Here is a 14800-nt window from a genome sequence, read left to right as displayed (position 1 = left end):
CTTTTGCCCTGTTGTCGCTGCACACTCACTAGGGCTAATGTCAGAGCCAGAAGAGAGACGTGCCAACCGCCCAGAAATTTAAAGACATTTACAGATCTTATGGACAGGTTTCTTTTTCTGCTGTGTTGACGGAGCGCCGGTAAATTTATGGGCAATTGTCAACTCTGCCTGGCGTGTTCTCCCTCCCCCTCCCCCCTTTTCACCTTTGCCTGGCCTGCTCTCTTGCCCTCCTTCCATCCCGCTCCTCCTCCTCCTCCTCCACCCCCCCACCCCGCCCATGGTCTGGGCCTAGCAGCTTTTCGGCCCAGACCGCAGTGGTAGCAGCTTCTGGGCCCAGGCCCCTAACGGCGGCATCATCTCGGCAGCTTGTTGGCCTGGCATGGTTGCAGGTGAACTGTAGGTGGGGCTTTCTAGCCTTGGACGTGTCTTTTCCTGCTCCTCATGATGTCAGAGAGAGAGAGAGATAAGCTGTGCAGCCAAAATCCTAGGCTGTTGCAAGAAATTTCCAGACTTTACGGACAGACTCATCTTCATGCGTTTTTACTTAGAGGCAGCCTGTAAATTTATGGGCGGCCGTCAAGGCTGGTCCCACGACACTTTTTACACATGGTTTTTTGTTTACACTGTTCGTTCTCTGGAAGTTTTGTTTTTTTCCCCTTTCCAGAGATTACAGGACATCTGTGGGCTAAAGATTGTACTATAAAGTGTTTTGTTTTGTTTTTAATTTTTCAAAAGAAAACACAGCAGTGCCGACTTGTTCAGACGAACTGACTTGCAAGCGTTTTGGCTTATTTTCTTGATGCCCACCAGTTAAATTTGACCCAGGGTCATAGAAGCATAGAAACATACATTCAAGCAGGAAATGCGGTCAGATCTTGCTTGCAAGAAGTAAAACATAAAGAGGTTCGTATTCAAATGCCATTTAGACGGGTAACATAAAAGTTAGCCATCTAAATGGATTATCCGGGTATGCTGGGTGCTTCCCCAGCTAAATTCTAGCCAGATAACTAAGTCAGGGCCATTCTGGGGGTGGATGGGAAGCGTTCCGCCGAGGAGGGGAGTTACCCGCATACGATAACTGGCTAACTCCGATATTCGGTTAACGTATGCGACTTACTCTGGTCGGGCTGTGGGGCTGTCCTAAAGTTAGCCGGTTATACATAACCAGCTAATCGTAAGGTAGCTGGTATAGTCAGCGGCGGAAGCGCCCGCTGCTGAATGTACCCTGCTGGATAGCCGGATGTGGTTATTCGGCTTAACCAGCCGAGCCGCTCAGTGGCTGAATATCGCCCCCTGGAGGACTTGCTCTGCGTTGCCTCAGTTTATTCCTGCTTCAAAACACACTGTGGCGTCGCATCCTGAGCGCCTCTCGTGAGATAAGTAAAAGAAAAAATTGCAAGTGATAATGCTCAATCATCACTTCAAAATAAGCCTCATTTATCCTTCAAGGGATGTGTGTGTGTTTAAGCTGACAAAGAGGTAACGTGGGGGAGGGGGGTCCTCAAAGCCTCCTAACGTGCATACAGGGTGAGGTGTGACTACTGGCTCCTGATTTCTGCTTTTTTTCTTCTTCCCTTTCCCCTTGCAGCGATAGAACGGCGAGGTACTACTATTACTGGCACCTGAGGAAGCAAGTGCTGCACTCGCAGTGCGTCCTGCGAGAGGAAGCCTACTTCCTGCTGGCGGCCTTCGCGCTGCAGGCGGACCTTGGGACCTTCAAAAAGAACAAGCACTACGGCAGATATTTTCAGCCTGAGGCGTACTTCCCCTCCTGGGTAGGACCTGCTGCTTCGAAGGCTTTCTAATTCGTTCTGCAGTTGGGGGGGGGGGGGCTGCACACTCTCAAAAGTGAAAGAGAACGAGACACGTTAGAGCATAGACAGGAAACTGATTCAGGAATGTAAACCCAAATCGGGTAAATTGCTGTATAATAGGGCTCAATATTCAAAAGATATCTGGATACGTAAGTTAACCGGATAAGGCTTGACCGGCTAGCGTACGTGGATATTCAGCAACACGGCTATGCTTCTGAACATCCGTGTATAACGCGCTACTTAGCCGGATAAGTTCTATCCGGATAATTTATATTCAGCTAAGTTAGACCTGCTCTACTTAAGCGGATAAGTACGATCCACCCACTGCCTTCCCACAACTTATCCGACTGCATAAGTGACTTATCCAGATAAGGGGTGGCTGCTGAACATAGCCAAATATTCAGCGGCCACCACTTATCTGGCTAAATAGCGTTTGAATATCAGGCTCAGTGTAATTGCAAACATAATGTCCCATAAGCCAGAATCGTTGGCACACATTGTACTTAAAAGCTTCCCACAAGTGGCCGGATTGAGGGCTCGGCAGACAGCAGAGCGCGCAAGGCCCAAGTTCACATGCTGGGCGTAGCTTTCATTCCCAGGCCAACCAAGGCGCGTGATGCCGAGGAGGCAATGTTCATAGCCCCTGAGGGACTGGCTCCTAACCACTGTGCACCAGTGACACCACTGGGTTACACACATAGCGGGCTTTGAAGGGAATGGCAGCCTATGGCTCCTGGCCAAGATGTGGGGGGGCGGGGTTTGGCCTTTTACTTCCTCCTTCTTCCAGATCAGTTGGAACCAGGGCTGGGATCTTGGTGCCATGAGCCTTCAGTTGTAACTACTGTGGGATTTTCACTCTATTTTAATAGACCCTCCCTCTGTTCCTGGTCTGTTAATTGCATCAATAGTCCTAAAGCTGTCAGCCATGCACTAGGGCCCCTTCCCAAACCCTGTATCATTAGCTCTAACTCCAGCCACCAGGTGTCACCCTTGTTGATGAGGAAGCTTTGTGGGTGATTTTTGCAGCTCACTGACTTAATGAATATTTTAAAAAAAACTAAGGAACGAGAAGTAATCAATCATCCCCTTTTCCTGCCCCTAATATTTTCCAAAATTGCAGCATTAAACAATTGTAGCAGAAAATCCTGCCCTCCTACCTTCAAACCCCCAAAAGTGACCCCACAACAGGTGTGGGTGGGGAAGGGGCGTTCTGGGGTAGAGCCAAGAGCTGAGCGGGTAGGTACCCCAGGCCCAGTGCCATGCATCTTACTTCTGCTATGGAAGACGTGCAAATCCTAATAAAACTATTTCCAGGGGTCTGGGATAACTGGGGGGAGTACAGGCTATAAACAACCAGAGAGGATCTAGCTCTAGACTGGGCAAACTGGTGGAGGAACTGGTGAAACTGGTCATGGCGTGGGCGCGCACCTGTTACGAAATGTCCTCACTTATGCGGCTCAAACTCAATTTACGCCGCTGGACGTGCACAAACTTAGAATTAGGAGCACACAGCTGCACACCTAGGCTATTTTATAACGCGTGCATGCCTGTTATAAAATCGCCGCGTCTCTGGGGGCCCACGACGCTCGCCCATTTGAAAGTTACCGCCTTAGAAGTAAAATGTAAGACCCACGCCCATGTGCACATGTGCGCACGTTTGCCGGCGTGCGCACATCAACGCACCGATTTTATAACGTGCGTGTGGTATAAAATCAGCTGTCCCCATGTCCATGGGCGCACGATTTGAAATTGACGCACGCATGTACGGCGAATGCAGTCTCGAGCATGTAAGCGAAGTGAATTTTCGTAGGTACACGCGGCGACGCAGTAGCCCTTTTTCCCCAGTTCGTTCCCAGTTCGCCCCAGTAAAGGAGAGGACTTCCTAAACCCCCTAGCCAACCCTTTTATCCTGTTAGCCCTGAGCCTTAAAACTCCGCTGACTAGCCTAGTTTTTGGTTTTTTTTCTAACATGGTTTATACACCATCCATAGCGGAAGTAAAGTTACGCAGCAGGGGACTCCGGCAGGCACCTGCTTGTGAGTGTAACTACGTACGCGCTGACTTCATGGTGCCATCCCGGCCCACCCGTGCCCTGCTCAGGCCATGCCCATGCCCTGCCCCTTTTACAGCGCGTGGTCGTGGGCCTTTTAAAATCCGCGCAGCGCGTGTGGGTCCAAGTCATGCGCATAGCTCCCGGTTTTGGCGCACGCAAGCCTTCGAAAATCGACCGGTCAGTGCACAGACAGAGTGGCGAAGATACACACGACTCCCTCACTATACACACATCACCCGGGCTTTACTTCCGTGATGCCTCAGCTTTTCCCCAGTCCTCTTTTCTAGTGCCTACAATTACATTTCTCTTTTGTTTTTTGCACAGCCTCGCATAATGTAAAGCAAAAAAGGTAAAGGAGGGCAAGGACAATGGAGAAAACAGGTTGATTTGGAAAGCACTGGACTGGCTCCAGAGATGTGATTAACCTAACAATCTACTCTTTCATTCCCAATATGCAGGCTTCTGCTTAAATGCCATTGGTTAGGGGCCAGGATCAGAAGGAAGGGGGTTCATATTTTAGGACCATTTCTAATATTGCAAGGTCTGGCCTTTGCCATAAGTTGTGATGGGCCGCGTATACCCTGCGAGGTGCTGAAGACCTGGTACAGCAGATCATCACATTATATTAAACATAAAATAAAGTACCATCAGTCATTCAGGAAAAGGCCGTCCAACAGTTATTAAAAACATAAATAACCTGTTTTTCAAATGATCATAAGACCGTCATAAATAAATAAACCAAAAACTATTAAAAACATTAATAAACTCCCAGGCTCATCAAATCATGTTAAAAGTCATTAAAAATAGATCAGAAGGTCAGATACAGATTAAACAGATTCCAGTGATTAGTCCCCAAAGGTTTGGCAAAAAAAAAAGCCAAGTTTTAATTCGCTGTTTAAAACTAGTTAAATCTGTAGCAAGGCAAGTTTCTGTGGGGAGACAGTTCTGTAAAAATGGGGTGCAGCAGGAGAAGGGTCCTAGGCAAGTTTTAGAAAGCTTGGCGTAGAAATGTATATGTATCTACCTTATAAATGGGCTCTGACCGACGGCCCGCAAATGCGCAGTAGAGAGCAGCTCTACCGCGCATGTGCGGGCCAGCACGTCGGTCTGAGCCAGCGTCAAAAAAAAAAAAAAAAAATGGCGGCGGTAGCGGGCGGTGGCGGTAGCGGGCGGCGGTGGTGGTAGCGGCAGCGGGCGGCGGCGTAGCGGGCGGCGGTGGCGGCAGCCAGTAGCGAGGGAGGGAGGGACTGACTGAGTGGGAGGGAGGGACGGAGAGAGAGAGTGGGTGGGAGGGAGGGAGGACAGAGGGAGAGGGAGAGGGGGGACTGAGGGAGAGGGAGTGAGTGGGACTGAGGGAGAGAGAGGGAGGGAGTGAGTGGGACTGAGTGAGAGAGAGGGAGGGATAGAGGGGGGACTGAGTGAGAGGGAGAGGGGGGACTGAGTGAGAGGGAGGGAGGGAGAGAGGGGGGACTGAGTGAGAGGGAGAGGGGGGACTGAGTGAGAGGGAGGGAGGGAGTGGGACTGAGTGAGAGGGAGGGAGTGGGACTGAGTGAGAGGGAGTGAGTGGGACTGAGCGAGAGGGAGGGAGAGAGAGGGAGGGAGTGAGTGAGACTGAGTGGGAGGGAGGGGACTGAGTGAGAGGAGAGGGAGGAGTGGGGTGAGGGGGGGGGGAGGGGTGGTGAAGAGTGAGGGGAGAGAGAATGAGGGGGAGGTGAGAGACAGAGGGATGTAGCCCGTTTTAACGGGCTTAACGGCTTGTATATATATATTTTTTGGGTGAATAAATAAAACAATTTGTTTGGTGCAAATAAATACAAATCTCTTGATCTTTTATCCACCAGACAGAAGCAAGTCTGCAATCCATGGGGCCGATGCAATAAGACACGCCTTAGAACGGACGCTCGCACGCAGCGCCCATTTTCATAACATGCACACAGCCACCTCCCCTGGGCGCCTGAGGCAGTATGTAAACGCGGGGCTGCTTAAAGAAAGGGCGCGCTAGGGAAGACGTGCGCATCCCTCGCGCTGAAATGTATCGGGCGCCGACGGTCGCAACGGGCGCTCAGTACGAGCGTTCGTATTTATCCCGCTTCTGGCCAGTTTTGCTGAGGTTTCTGGACTCCCATAGCCCCCTTCCTATTGTGCGTCTACATTGCGTGTCCAGAATTTATTTATTTTTTTAAATCAAGCCCATATACCTTTATTTTTGAACAGCGCAAGCACTAAATTTAAATGTCACAATGATACTAACTAGGAGGAACCACAGAGGACCGAATTTTTTAATTTCTCATGAGCTCTTGACTCGTGGATTGATTTAACACCACCTCCACGCCTGGAGTTAAATTTGCCATATTAAAAAGTGTGCTTTGGGCACCCAGTGATTTTTTGCATGAGGGGGGTAATAGCTAATAACCTCATCTACATGAATTTACATGTGATGAGCGCTATCAGCTGTGCAATTGTTTGGGCGTGCATTTTGGGTGCGCTGATCTTATTGCATCGGGTGCTAATCTGAGACTTCCAAAACGCACATCCAACCACACATTAAACCTGTGTGCTAGGCCAGGCGCACCTTATTGCATCGGCTCCCATGAGCAGCTGCAGGAATGCCGAAGGGGGGGCCTGCACAGATCCTCCTTGGAAGAGGCGAGTGATTGGCTCTAGAACGGGTCTGACTCTCATTGTAATTCTGTGTTGCTTATTTGTTCTGTCAGGTGATCAAGAAAAGAGGGAAGGACTACATTTTAAAGCACATCCCGAATATGCACAGAGATCAGTTTGCGCTGAGTGTCTCTGAAGCACATCTTAAATACATTAAGGAGGCAGCCCGGCTGGATGACGTGGCAGTTCATTACTACCGGCTCTACAAGGTAAAGGAGCAGAGCAGAATGGTGCAGCAACCTCGGTTTGCTTCCCGACTGCTCCTGGTGTCTGGTTTCTTCTCAGGAATGGGTTGCTGACCTGCTGCCAGTGCCTTGAGCTCAGCTACAGGGTGCCTTTGCGAATTTTCTATAACCTTCAAAAAGTGAGACACCGCAAGACCCGGTCAGCATATTCTGTGCCGCCTAAAATCATGTGTCCTTAGACTAGGTTGGCGATTTAAATGCATTCGCACCTGTTAGCAGTTCAGTGGCCTATGAGAAAGGGGTAGGCAACAGTGTACCGTGGGTCAGCGTGGTTTCTTGCATGGCTGCTGACCAGGCTGAAAACAGGAGCTCCTCCATCTTGGCAGTGGTGCACCGTGGGTCTCTGGCGCACGGGAACCAGTGCTTACATTTGTTCTTTCCTCCTGCACACCCCACTCCTCTATTCCTTATAGCAATACTTAGTTACAGAAAATCACAATTTATTTATTTTGTTATATTTATTTACCCATTTTTCCCTTCCAACCACAAAACAGATTACAGTCAGATAAATTAAAAACAATATAAAATCAATAAAACAATCTACCATACATAAAAAGCAATTACAATACAGTCAATGTAAAAACAAACACAATGATAAATAAGACCAATAAACGCATCAATTTAAAGAAAACATTGACAAAAACTCCCTCTATTACCAGATACATTGTTAAGTAACATAAAACCCTGAAAAAAGTCACTCAGAACTTGTATAGCAAATCTGTCATAACAAAGCAGCACTAACACCAGAACTTAACAGCAACAACTATCTATGAAAAGGATGTAACAATACAAGAAAAACACGCAATTATGTAAAACATAATACCATAAATAAAAACAACCAGGTTGACACAGAAACATGTCACTCAGTACATTGTCTCCATTATCAGTATGTCTTCCAAACATTTTCATATGCCCTTTGCTTCTTCAGGAGAGAGAAGGAGACCTTTTCCATTATAGCAATATCAGTACTGCAAACATTGTAAAGTGCCTTAGAATACCTCTCTGTTATTAAAATATACACACATGCAGAAGTAGATCTCATCTCTGTCACACACACACACACACACACACACAAATGTACAGCCACATTTTCTTGTACTCAGCCATATACACATCACAAACTCTCAGGTGCAGCCTCTCTTTTTCACTTAAAGAAACAGACACATAGAACTTCTCTCTCTCTTATGCACACTCACAGCTTCTATCCCTCTCTCACAAACACATACACACACCACACAGCCTCTCTCTCTTATGCACACACACAAAGTCTCTCTCTCTGACACACATACATATGCTCTGACTCCCTCTCAGACTGGCTGTCACACACGCATACACTGTTTCTCCCTCTCTCATTCACACAGCCTCTTTCACACACTGTCTTACTCTCTTTCTCTCACACAATACACATACACCATCTCTCAAATACAGACACATTCTCATATATGCACACACACAGGTTCCCTCACAAAAAAACACGCACTGTCTCTTTCTCCCATGTAGACATGCCATCACAGAAACACATATATAAATACATAATAACACAGACACACAGAAATGTACACACCTGCACAAATACATACAAAAACATTGACACACACACACACCAGAACACAAACACACAAAACTACATACCTGCATTTCTGCATACAACATTAGTACCATTTAAAAAGTGCCTGAAAATAATATGTGTCAGCATAGGTGAGAATTGTACAATCTCTCCTCCTTATGCACAATCCCTTCTACCAGCAGGAGGAGAGCAGTAATTCTTTTGCCAGCTTCACTCTGAAATTTGAATTGTAAGACTGTGCAATTCAGACTTCCAAGTGAAACCGGCAGAGGAGACAGGTACAGGTAAGAAACTGCTCTTCTCCTGCTAGCAGGAAGGATTTTTGCCAGGATGGGTTGGAAGAGGAGGAGATCCCCAATCCAGAAACACATTCATAAATTAGAACCATCAAGGGTTGACATGATTGACATGATTTATAAATTGTCTGTATCAAGACCTTATATGGTGAACATAAAATCATACATAATCATAAAATGGACAAACCAAACAAATTAGCAGGACCAACAAAGCCATATTAACAAAAGCAAGTAAAAGAAAAGACCTGCCAGGGAACATAGAACTAACATGCCGCAGCGCCAGGGCCTCTCACGAGAATGCCTGCCTAAATGAGAATTTTTTTATTAGGCCCTTAAACATTTTTCCGCAGTCTGACTGCTGCAAGCATTAAAACATTTTCCACTGAGAACATGGAAAGCGCACGTCACATATGTGCACACACACACAGGCCGATACAGTACAGTGCGCTCCAGTGAAGTGGCTCTAATATGGCCGGTGGAGCGCACTGCTAACCCGCATTTTCAACGCGCTAGCTTTACCCCTTATTCAGTAAGGGGTAATAGCGCGTCGAAAACACGCATCCAACCCCCTTGAAACTAATAGCGCCTGCAACATGCAAATGCATGTTGATGGTCCTCTTAGTTATTCCCGCGTGATACAGAAAGTAAAATGTGCAGCCAAGCCGCACATTTTACTTTCAGAAATTAACACCTGCCCAAAGGCTGGCGTTAATTTCTGCCGGCGCCGGGGAAGTTCACAGAAAAGCAGTAACAAGTTCTTTTCTGAGCACCCTCCGACTTAATATGGCGATATTAAGTCGGAGGCCCCAAAAGTAAAAAAAAAAGTAAAAATTAAAAATCGGCCCGTGGGTCAGAAGACGGACGCTCAATTTTGCCGGCGTCCGGTTTCCAAACCCGTGGCTGTCAGCGGGTCCGAGAACCGACGCCGGCAAAATTGAGCGTCAGCTGTCAAACCCGCTGACAGCCGCCGCTCCTTTTACCACGGGCCCTAATTTGCATAGGCCACTCTCCTGAATCGCGCGCCCAGGAGAGTGGCCTGTGCGTGTGCCGGGAGAGCGGGTGCTTGCCAGCTCTCTCGCGCGTTTTTCTGAATCGGCTCTAATATGGCCCTCCACATATACAGAAATCATGGGAGCTTAACAGCCCCTAAATTAACATCTCCCCCCCAATATAAAAACGACAAGGGGATTGGCAGCCCAAACCTAACCCCCTGTACTCCACCCCTGGAGCTTTGTTCCACCCCTCTCTCCACCTCTAGTATGCCCTCCTCCCCTTCCTCTCCTATTCCACCAGGCCTCTCTCCAGCAGCAGTATCCCTCTGTTTCCCTTTCTCTCTCTTTCTGCCTTTCCCCATGACTCTCTCTCGAGCGCTTGCTCCCTGCCCCCATTCTCTCTTCTCTCTCTCGCACTTTTTCCCTGGAAAGGGAAATTTGGATTTTTTTGCACCCTCTCCAAGGAATACTCAAGGCAACTTACTGCATTTTCAGAACTCAGGTATCATTCCCTGCCCCGTAGAGCTTAATATCTATGAGGGTCCCCTGCCCTTATCTCCCATTCCCCCACTCTGTGCCCCTCTGTCTCCCCCTGCCCTGCACCACTTCACCCTCCCCCTGAATCTCCCCCCGCCCCACAGGACAGCACCAGTTCACCCTGTCCCAAAATCTCGCTTCCCCCCCCCCCCCCCCAACTCAACACCAATTCTTTCTGCCCCTGAATCATTCCTTGCCCCACCAGTTTATCCCCCACTGAACGCTTCTCCCCTCTGCTGTCCCTGAACCCATCTGCCCCCACCTCCCCCTGCTGCCCAACACCAGTTCCACCCCACACCATCCCCCACAGTGCTCAGCAGCAACAGCTGCTCCATCCCGGCCCTGGCGGAAGACGTCCGGGCCCTTTCTCCTACCTCCTCTTTTAGGGCCTGGCTTTCCTCCCTGTCGCTGTTCCCTTCTCCTTCCTCATGGCCAGGGGCGTTGAAGAGGGCTTGGGGGGGGGGGGGGCTCTTGCTTGCATGAGCATCCTGTGATCCTCAGCAGATGCCTCCTGCGCCTGCACGGTTATTGCCACTGCCCGTCCGCCAGCCCATTCCATGGGCTGCAGGCTGGGGGTGAAAATGGAGAGGAGCACCTGGTGGTGGGGGCGTGGAGGCGCTCCCTCTGGCTTCGGGCCTGTCGTCCGGTGCGCCCCCCCCCCCCCCCACACACACACACACACACACATACATACACACACGGCCCGGTGCCTGGGGGCTTTGGCCACCTCCCCTTCAGCTCCTCCCTCTCTGCACCACTGCATTATGGGTGCTGTTACGCTGACCCCTTTCCCCAGGCACGAAATGAATTTTGGACTGAGGGAACTTTCACAGTTACATGGGTTCTGACCTTCGACAGTAAGATTTTTTTTTTTCAGCACTGTAAAAGTATTTTTAAAAGGTCTTCTGTTTATACATTTTTTTTTTTTTAGGACAAAAGGGAGCTTGAAGCCTCATTGGTCCTTGGGCTGACACTTCGAGGGATTCAGATCTTCCAGGTGCGCCGCTTGTAGTCTGGATCACACGGGGTCAGAAACATGCACCTTTTGCCTTGTGGTGCAAGGGGAAATTCTTCTCTCTGAGCATCTTATCATGTTCCTTTTGATTTGCACACTAGCACTGTACTTACAGAAGAAAGCGAGGTTACTTTTGAAAAGGGTTTGGTCTTCATTAGTCATTGAAACGGGCAGCTAGAAAAGGTGATGCTGGGTGTTGAAAGCCTTTCTCACAAGTGTCTGCCTTCTGTTTTGCAGTGTGTGGGTGAAGAACGACAGTTGCTTTATGACTTCCCATGGACAAATGTAGGAAAACTTGTATTTGTGGTAAGTACAAAGCAAAATGGATTTAGCAGAAACAAGTCTAGAATTGCCTGGCAGGTTACAAGCGCGTACATTATGTCTCCGTGGCCTGCCTGCATGCATGCATATGTGCAGGCATGCGTGTTTGTGTGTGTGTGTTACTGTGTGTCACATTTGTTCTGGATGAGAGTTTCTGGGACTTACAGGAGGTCTGGATGTGTGTGTGTGGGTATGGGAGTGTGCATGTTTGCTCTGGATGTACGTGTGTTACAGGAAGTGGGTATGGGGTGTCTGTGTCTTATAGGAGCTCCTGGTGAGTGCAAGCTCAGAGTTCCTTTCCTATCAGTTGAGGCAGGGCTTTAGCCCTCACTCTCACATGGGAAGGGAAGGGGAGTGGAGGAGCCAGGCTCAGGGTTCGTGGGAGTTGCACTCGGGTGCAGCTTTACCCTTGAAGTGTGCCTCTGTGCACTGATGGGGCTGCTCTACCATGTTTGGGGTCCGGAGCTGGAGTGCAGGGTGCTCCCCTCACGTGATTGGTCGGTGGTGCTCGACTCCAGAGCACAGGCAAGTTCGGGTGTCTCACAAACAGCAGAGGGGCTCAGGATCAGGATTGGGTTCTGGGGACTGCTGCTATTTCTCAGAGGTGCTCGACGCTCAGACTCGCTGCCTGCACTTCCCAAGACCTTGGTCTGACCCACCTAAACAAGCCACCTCCTTCTGCATGCCGGCAAAGAGCTCAAGCCGGTAGTGCCGCCCCCTCCGCCCCACAAAATCTGGCTGCTTGGGCTTTCTCCCTCCAGCTAGGTCTGGGTGTAGGAGCTTGGGAGCCTTCTTTTCCCATGCAGGGTCCAGGCGGTCCGGCTCTGGGGCCTTTTTCTGCCCTGTCGGATGTGGCTAGTCTAGTTCCAGGACCTAGCTCTGCCCCACTGGATCTCGGCAGTTGCCTTCGGGTTCTCTCTTTTCCCCGCCATGCCCAGGCAGTCAGGCTCTGGGTCCTAGGTCCACACTACCAGGTCCCAGTACTCTGGCTCGGGGGCAGCAGTATACTGAAGCAGTATACTGAAGCAATGCTTATATTATGGCTTTCTGCACTTGCTAGTTAGTGCCTACCTATGACGACACTTTTTCACAGATGGATGGACAAACTGAAAACATAAGCATATTTTCAATCATAAAACATGCTAAAAGAGCAAAGGAGTTCACTTATCTCTTTGTCTACTGATCTGCTTTTTTTTTTAATCACTGACTTCCCATACTGCTTAATGTTGTTTCTCTGTTTCTGTGTCCATGCATTTTGCATGATACACTTCCAGATGTAAAGGGCTCATAAACTCAGACAGTAAACCATTACTTGTTTAAACTATTTTAGCATTATATACTGTTAGAAACAGAGAAACATGATGACAGAAAAAAAAAAGACGGTCTTTCTTGACTACCATCCACAGCAACTCAGCTCTTCAGTCCCTAGCACTCCCTCAGTGCTGTGTTTCGTGGCTCGCAGTAAGGACCCACACCTGACGTTGCTAAGACCTTCGCAACTGAATGCCACCATTGCGGCCAACATGGCAAGATGTTGCTAGCCCCTCCATAGTGTGCACACGAGCTGACACCGGGGTATTTAAAGGACCCCCCTGTGGTGCTCTTAGATGATATCATAACGTTCACCTTTATAATGCTGCCTCAGATGCCCTTATGACGCCTCAGGAGCAGGTTCTCCTACGTTATAGTGCATGTTGCTTCTCTGCCCAACCTTTTCCTGCCTCGCCTGCCTCTGCCTCTCCTGCCCAGCCTGTTCCTGCCTTCTCCACCTTCCCGCTCTCCCACCTCCTTGGGTGGATACCCGGTAAGGATCTCGGATTGGATCTTCTCTTCGCATGTTAGCTGCCTGCCTTGACCCTAGCCTGGCCCTGGACTCCGTCTCCTTGTCCACTCCAAGAGATCCTCGCCTAAGTCCTGCCAGCCCCGCCACCCAAAGACTCAACCCGAGGGCAACAAGGGCTGGTACAGGTGAAACCTCACTCCGGTCCCTGCCACACCAGAGTCCACCTGCTGGCGGTGAGAACCTGCAGACCCCCTCCCTGCAGGTTGAGTTAATTTCACCCCAGTCCAAGGGTCCACAGATTCAACACTTAGAGAGCCTCTGTGTTTACCCCATGCTTTCTTGAATTCAGATACTATCCTTATCTCTACCAGGCGTCTGTTCCATGCCTCCATCACCCTTTTGGTAAAGAAATATTTCCTTAGACTGCTCCTGAGTCTACCCCCTTTCACCCTCTTCCTATGATCCCTTGTTCCTGTTGCAGATTTTCACATCATCCACAAACAGACAAACTTTTTCCAATAGTCGTTCGGCTTATGAAAATGTTGAAAAGAACCAGTACAAGGACCACTCCTTGTGGCACACAACTAGTAATACTCAGAATGGCAGAAAGAGATTCAGCCTGGGCTAGGGCTACCTTTTTTTAACTCATGGTGCAAAACAATACATCCAGGCTAACTCATGGGATATTGGGCTTTCTGTTTTGCAGATATTGACTTCTCGGCATACATTTTTGCACATGTCCCTATTTTGCAGAGTAGGAACCAGACAGAATAAGAGATATTCTAATGAATTCTTTCCTAAATTAGAAGGCCTCCTGGGCAGTTTATTCACTGTATCCAGAAGCAGAGATACCCTTGTTCTTCTTCCTTGACAGTTCACTGCTTTCTTGTATTGCAGGCAGCGGCAGTAATCTTCCACAAAAAAAAAAACAGAGGCAATCCTTCCATGTCTGTTAGGTGCCATAAACCATCAACTCTGCCCTTCTCCCTCCCTGCCCGGGTTTCCCCCTCCTTTTCCCAATAGTTACAGCTTCCACAGAAGACCCCCTCCTCTGAAACCAGCAATCTTAATATTAAATCAAGAGCAGCTCCTGCTGCCTCGGAGATGACTGCTTGCTGCTCCTCTGCAGAAGTTAAAACATGTTTGAATATGAGGAGCTCTACTTAAAGCCACATCACAGTCCTTGTCGCAGTGCCCTGTACAGATCTTGTAGATTCTGATTGTGAAATCCACATTAGAAAAGTTTAAATTCCAGAATCCTACAGCCTGAGGGGTAAAATCTGGAGATGTACTGTCAGGGAAAGATGAAAGGCAGTGTAAATAAGCAAAGACATTTTATTAGGATCTGACATCCAACACATGCTGCCCATTTGTTCTGGAAAATTCTGTTTTTCCCTAGCTGATCATTTTACTTCAGCACTGGATGCATTTTTTTGAAGTGACATAAAGCAAAAGTTTCTGAATGAAACTTGTTTAAATGTCACATAAAGACAATTAGGTAGAATTACTCTCCTAA

General features: G+C 48.6%; 1 protein-coding gene across 5 annotated transcripts in view; it reads left to right on the top strand.

Annotated features, from left to right (window-relative positions):
* Positions 1–14800, top strand: part of FRMD6 (FERM domain containing 6) — a 321577-nt gene that overhangs the window by 278919 nt on the left and 27858 nt on the right. For all 5 annotated transcript variants that reach the window (XM_029598335.1, XM_029598336.1, XM_029598338.1 and 2 more), the window contains 4 exons: positions 1589–1775; positions 6582–6737; positions 11097–11162; positions 11418–11486. In XM_029598335.1, coding sequence (XP_029454195.1) covers positions 1589–1775; positions 6582–6737; positions 11097–11162; positions 11418–11486 — 478 coding nt within the window. The remainder of the gene's footprint in view (positions 1–1588; positions 1776–6581; positions 6738–11096; positions 11163–11417; positions 11487–14800) is intronic.

The sequence above is a fragment of the Rhinatrema bivittatum genome, chromosome 4 (assembly GCF_901001135.1).
Source record: "Rhinatrema bivittatum chromosome 4, aRhiBiv1.1, whole genome shotgun sequence".
NCBI lineage: Eukaryota > Metazoa > Chordata > Amphibia > Gymnophiona > Rhinatrematidae > Rhinatrema > Rhinatrema bivittatum.
The sequence above is the reverse complement of the archived record's forward strand: the minus strand, read 5'-3'. Positions and strand labels throughout refer to the sequence as shown.